This window comes from Charadrius vociferus, unplaced genomic scaffold, assembly GCF_000708025.1.
Source record: "Charadrius vociferus isolate BGI_N301 unplaced genomic scaffold, ASM70802v2 scaffold2823, whole genome shotgun sequence".
Lineage (NCBI taxonomy): Eukaryota > Metazoa > Chordata > Aves > Charadriiformes > Charadriidae > Charadrius > Charadrius vociferus.
In genome coordinates, this window is record NW_009647729.1 from 35,387 (window position 1) to 41,750 (window position 6,364).

The 6,364-nt window shown below is 46.3% G+C and overlaps 1 protein-coding gene across 1 annotated transcript in view; it reads right to left on the bottom strand.

Annotated features, from left to right (window-relative positions):
- The window catches only part of LETM2 (leucine zipper-EF-hand containing transmembrane protein 2), a 6,709-nt gene extending 459 nt beyond the window's left edge, over positions 1-6,250 (bottom strand). The window contains exons 1-9 of the mRNA XM_009881509.1: positions 6,204-6,250; positions 5,001-5,457; positions 4,696-4,839; positions 4,188-4,322; positions 3,541-3,744; positions 2,186-2,305; positions 1,247-1,357; positions 1,017-1,103; positions 211-285 (exon numbers count right to left, since the gene is read on the bottom strand). Of these exons, the coding sequence (XP_009879811.1) occupies positions 211-285; positions 1,017-1,103; positions 1,247-1,357; positions 2,186-2,305; positions 3,541-3,744; positions 4,188-4,322; positions 4,696-4,839; positions 5,001-5,457; positions 6,204-6,250 (1,380 nt within the window). The remainder of the gene's footprint in view (positions 1-210; positions 286-1,016; positions 1,104-1,246; positions 1,358-2,185; positions 2,306-3,540; positions 3,745-4,187; positions 4,323-4,695; positions 4,840-5,000; positions 5,458-6,203) is intronic.
- Positions 6,251-6,364: the final 114 nt, after the last annotated feature.

A 6,364-nucleotide genomic window follows, 5' to 3' on the forward strand; every position in this document is an offset into this window, starting at 1 on the left:
CCACGCTCTGCTCCCTTCCCCAGTTTGACTGCAGTCTCTCAGTCACATGTGGTATTTTTCTATTTAACAGCCCTCAGTGCAGTTCTCATCCACAATTTCTCCAGTCATTGAACATTCACAACATCTTGCAGCACAAGTTTCCACAGTTCGACTGTAAGTTGTGTGACGAACAGTCTCCTATGGAAAGCCTAAGAATTCTGAACAGCTTACCTCTCGCGGTGGAGGCTTAACTGACACTTCTGAGACTGGCGATTTCTCTGTTGGCTGAGACACAAATTCTTCACTCTTTAAGGAAAAAGCAGCTTTAAGTCACAGAACCTTCTCAGAAAACAAAGCTCTAGCTAGGGCCCGTACGGTCCCTTCTTCCCGACTAAGGCTGTTCCCTGCAATGCACCTTTGTCAAAGCTGTACGTTGGCATTTCCATGGTTTCCCCTACGCAGTGTAACAGAGCTATTTGGAATTATTTCTAGCACTTGACACAATATTCTCCTTTAATTTCTGTTGCTGCTTTTATCAGCTTGGACCGATTTAAGGAATTCACTTTAGCCTTATGCTGAGAACCACATGCTCTGGCTTTCTTACTTGAGATATTTTAGCTCTTTTTGTCCTGGAGAATTTGCCCAAGTTGAAAACAAGTCACGTTTAACTGGCTTCTCTGAGCTAAATGTACCTGGATTGAAGTCTGTGTATTTATGTGAATACAGCAACTTAGAAGGTTGTGAGTGCTCCTCTGCTGGAGGCCAGTAACACGGCGTTGCATAACCAGCTGTTTCCACCATCAGGACAAGATGCGCCACAGCAGATCTCTGTACCGGTTCATTGTCTCTTAAGTCAGAGTATGCAACTGTGAGGCTCTCGGGCAAAAACACGCACGCTATGCAGGAATATACACTGCTTCTGTGCAATGGTGTCAAACTGTTTTTTTTCTAGCTTTGGAGAGGTTTGTTCACACACTCTTCCCAAAGATTACAGCACTACGCACTCATTTTCCTACTTGTAAGCTGTATTTTCTAACCTTTCTTCCCTGTACAATGGGGGCAGGATCCACCAGGGGCTCTTGACCTTCAGGAACAGATGTCACGACTTCAGCGGTTTCACCTGTCTACAGAAGAACATATAGTTCAGTACAGTTATAACTTCAGTGCACTTGGAGGATCAAAGAACAAGATTCATGTCACAGTGCTTCATTTTTATAGGGTGTAATGGTTAAACTATTAACCTGAAAGTTTTATTCAAACAACTCACCTTATTTTGTGGAACTGGAACCGATTGGGGCTTTACATCTATTAAGTACAAGGCACGGGAAAGCAGGAGCAGAGAAGGTGGAACGTTCTCTTTTAAATGCAGATCCAGCCACTGTTACAAGAAAAAAGAAGGAAAAGTTGTTTCATATTGGCTCTACGTCAGCACTAATCTATATAGCACTCTTTGTCCTTAAAGATCTTAAAGCTGTCTTGACTTTGGCTAATACAGTTTTAAGTTACCACAATGAGAAGAAATAGTCTTGAAGAGTTACGAATACCATACGGAATACACACTGGAGAGGAAGTTTCCAGGTACCAGTGAGGTACCAACATCGCTACTGACAAACAGCCAACAGCGAAAGCTAAGTGCTTTGAAATATCTACAGCTTATCTGAAATACAGCACCTACAGCAGTATCTGTAATCTGTTTGAATGCTTAAAAAAGTCTAGTGTTGGCTATGCCACAAGTTTTGGCTATTTTAGAAGTTTAAAACATATTCCACCCCCTGGCTTCATCTTGCTTCTAGCTGGCCCTGCTGCTACTTGGTTTTCTCTTTAGTCTAAGACATAATCTGGATGCTTCACGCCTTAAAGCTCAGCTACACAGCATCCCAGAGTGGTGAGGGTGGGAAGGGCCCTCTGGAGCTCCCCCATCCCACCCCCCGCCAGAGCAGGGGCACCTCCAGCAGTGGCACAGGACGGCGTCCAGGCGGGTTTGGGATGGCTCCAGAGGGGGAGACTCCCCCACCTCTCTGGGCAGCCTGTGCCACTGCTCTGCCACCACAGGAACGATGTTCCTCCTCGTGTTAAGCAGGTGAGGGTCCACCTAGAAACACTTGCATGAATTCTTAGTGAAACTGTGCCTGCTCTAACGAACGCTGCCTGCCACTCTGTCCTAGGAGAAACCTCGTCAAACAAGATCAGCGCAGAGCGTACTTGCCTGCCTGAGCTGTTCCTTTAGTTGCTCCTCCGAGAGACCCAATGATCGCATTCCTCTGGCTCTGCATGCGCTCTGCAGTTCAGACACACTTAGGCCATTGACTCCTTCCTTGGCAATCATCTGAAATGAAATGGAATGTTCCTACCTTGGCACAGAGTAAGCCAAAACCCTGATGTACTTGATGAGCTTGAGCCCAAAGAAATGTCTGTTTAGGTAAATCTGCATAAAGGAAGTCATACCAATACAGAGAGGAGACAGAGCTGACTTTGTAGAGAATTCATTCGGTCCTTGAAAGCCGACAGTCTTCAGCTACAGAGCACGAAAAACTTTCATCCTGATTATTTTGTTTTCCCCCCCTCAAGTGCTGAGAATTTCACTTTTACTTGTGATCCTACAGTCTTGAAGAATTCCCTCAAAGGCAGGCGACCCTGAGAGCGGCCAAGATCGCAGGCCTAGAGCTGAACCTGTGGCTAGTTGCACACGCCTGTCAGGACTGGTGACCTCTAAGTAGCAAGAGGTTTTCCGGTCTTTCCTCCATGTTGATAGAGGGTTCTTCACACCATTTCAAATTACAGTTCCTACACAGTTGTAAAATGTAGGCTGGAAGGGACTTCTGGAGGTGCCCAGTCCAACCTCCTGTTCAAAAGAGGGTTAACTTAAAAGTCGCTTTACATTGCTCAGCCTTTTGCATTTATGCTTTGAGTCCCTCTAGGAATGCGGATTTCACAACTTCTAGACAACCTGTTCCACTCTTTACCCACTCACTGATTTTCAATTTTTCTTCTTATCAAGTTGGAATTTCCCTTGCTGCAACTTATGACCATTACCTGTTGTCCTTTCACTACGCACCTCTAAGTCTGGTTCCATTTTCTAAATAACCCCATTAGGCAGTTGAAAACAGCAACAGATTCGCCCTTGGCCTTCTCCAGGCTAAATAAATCCATCCACTTGATAAACTGATAGAAATTCATACTGAATCCAGTTGGTTAAAATCTGGTGTTTCCACCCAGCATTTATTCCAGAAGTGGAACCTCCCCTCTTTACAAGTTAGTATGACTCCAGAATAAAAACATAAGGGTGTTCCAAACAGGGACGGTATCTGCAGTGCCACACTGGTTAGGGCTCACTGAAGCCAGCAAGGGTGCAGGAAGATGAGCTCTCATTCTGCTTTCTTCTGGAATCTCTCCTGGAGAGAATCCGACTGCCATCAATATTAAACTTCACATCTGAGGATGGAGTGTGGGCAGTGACACATGCCTCGTGTAAATCAGGCAGTGATTCAGAGGGTAGAACTTGAGATTGTGAAAAGCGTGCATGCCACCAAAGCAGTTACATCTGTGCTATTTTAAACTTACTTCATCATCTGCCTTGATAGTTCTGAGTCTCAGCAGAAGTTGAAAGCGGAGCAGGTTGTTGGTGCCAATGGGCTGCAGCTCAACCAATTTGCAAAGAGCTACCAACTGCGGCCGTTCCAAGTGTTCCAGGGTCAGCTCATCCTCAAAGAGCTTGGAGAAGCGTACGATCTCTTGGGTACTGGGCTGATGGCCGGTGTGCCGAATCTAAACAAAAAAGAGGCATCAGGGCCAAAAGCCAAACCGAAACAGAATCCCAGTTTGCGAATCCTCCTCCCCCTCTAAGGAGGAAGCCCTTCCAGTTTCTCACGCTGGTATTCCTGTCCCTCAATGGAAACAGAATGATACAGTTAAAAGGCCAAAGTGAAACAGTGTTTTTGAGTGACCACTTAAAGGATTTCACAGGGTAAAACTTCCACTGTTGTTCCAGGATGGAAACGCTCGTCTGTACAGATGGGGTCAAACGCCAGTGTCAGTAGGGCCGTAGCTGCAAGAAGGCATGCAGTTAACAGTAACACCTGACAGGACGGCTCTGAGCTGTCACACCTCTCTGCAATCTTTGTAGAAATCCCGTATTTTCTGCCCCAAACAAACAGCACTAAAGCTGATATAAGTACTATTGCTGTCATCCCCAGCACAGCCCGTTTTACCTGGTGCACGTAAGAAGAGAATTGTTTTCCTTGTCCTGTATCTGCTTTGTTCCTTTTGGCCATCTCTGCAATGGTCTCCTGCAGGAACTTTGCTAACTCCAGCTTTGCATTTAATTTCTTTTTCTGCTTTTCTTCCTTCATTTAGAGAAAAAAAAAAAAACATTATTAGAAATTCCACTTGGAAATCAGGAGGGAGGGGATTCTGGGAAAGAGATGAAATAAGACTCCAGTACTGAAAGCAAATAGGCTTTGTAGAAACTGTCGGCTTTGTAGGTTACTGTAGAAAATGAAATTTTCTGTGCACTTTCTTACTGATCACTGTTTACAGTACAATCTCCACATTGTGCTGTCATTTCTAGGAATAAGCCAGAAATGTCTGACTTAGACGTGTGTGCGAGGCCGATACTCATTGACAGCAGCAGGCAGGAAACAACAGCTCTTCATGCAGTTGCACTGATGTTCTAACGAGCTGGAGTACACGGTCTACACCTTCAGAAAGGACACAAACCTTTTTCGACTCTGTCTCAAACGTCGAGGGCAGCATTTCAGGGAAGAGTTTCAAGAAGACAGGTAACAGAAATTCCATGAAGGGGACAATGACAAACACCAGGAAGGGAACCAGCCGGAAGAGATCCGCGCAAGTTCTCAGCAACTGTACAGAGAAGAGCACAGCAGAAATTATTACTCAATTCAACACCAAAAAAAAAAAAAGTGTTCCAAAGAAGTGTGGAAACGGAGCGGTTAAACATCTTTCATTACAATAAGGCTCTTAATGCATCATTTTAGCCAGGTGTTCGCACGTCTGGCACTTACCCTTCGTCTCTCCCTCCTAGTGAGGACCTGACCATGTAACAGCCTCCACACCATCCTGGCAGCCACCTTAGTGTCAATCCAAAGCAAGTGGAATCCATTGTAATAATGTTTCAGTTCATCCACAATTTTTTGGCGTAAAGACTTTTTTCCCACGGGAGTCTCTATGACTTGTTTTGTTGGTGTTTTAGCAGGCTTAGTACCCTGGTTTACAGTACTTCGGTGGGGCGGAGGTTGATCTCGGAGCTCCTGACGCAAGCAGGCGGACGTGTGAAACGTTCGCGCAACTTTAGCCGGTGAGTGAGGTAGGCCAGCGCCCAACCGTGCGCGGCGCAGCGATGGCTGGTTTTCAGAGTCTCTTACGCAAGTCCGGGTTAAATGAGAATCCACTAGTTGGACAAAAGCAACTGCTGGAGAGTATGGAGGATTGGAGTGCACAAGAAGATGGGAGCCTCTGAAACTGGAGAGGTATTTAAGCAAGTAATAGTGCATTGTGGCTAAGGTACCTAGGCATCACACACACAAACTAATGTTCTCAGTGCCAAATTAATCTTGTGAAATTGATCTTGTGGCTGCCTCAGTAGCCGAGATTCTGATCCTTCAGCATCGGATAAAACATTGAGAATTTGCCCCATGCTAACAGCTTTTCTCTTGGGGGAGAATAACTCAAGAATCCAGACTGCCTCTAGGAAGTCCTTCTACCACATTGCCTAAAACTTGCCAGTTGCAAACAAAAAAAGCCAAAGCCCCTTCCCTCACCAAGCATTTAGAACAGAGTTGTCTGTATTTCCTGCCCCTTCCCTCCCCCAGCAACGTCAGCTGTTAAAGACAGGCTACGCACTGAAGAGAGGCATGCGGTTAGATAGCTTCATCTTTTTTCACGGAAGATCTAAGACCTCACAGACCACTACACATTATGACAACTGCTGAAATCCCTTAGTCTTAGATAAATCAAACTTTGTACTTCTCACAAAGGTGATCTTTTGTAGAAGTCTGGAAAAGTACTCCAGCTTAAAGCATTGATATTACATTGAACACGTACACTAGCAAACATCGGAATGGCACCCGTGACCGTAAATAAGTTGCTAAAGAAAAGCGTTACGATGGCAGGGTGCCTCCTCGCTCCCTTCGGCGTGATCATCCCCAGCCCAGCACAAGGGGAACGCTACGGCACGGGGCGCCCGTGAACATCGATCCACCTCTCACCTCGACCTGGCGACGGCCAGCAGCACGTTACAGCTGGCGAAGGCCATGGTGCCACGCTGTCATCGGCTCTGCCTGGACGTGGGCAGCGGCGGGACCCTCATCTCCGAGAGCAGCGGCCGGGGAGCCTCGGGGCCCGCTGGAGCCCTCCCTGCCGCCGGGCC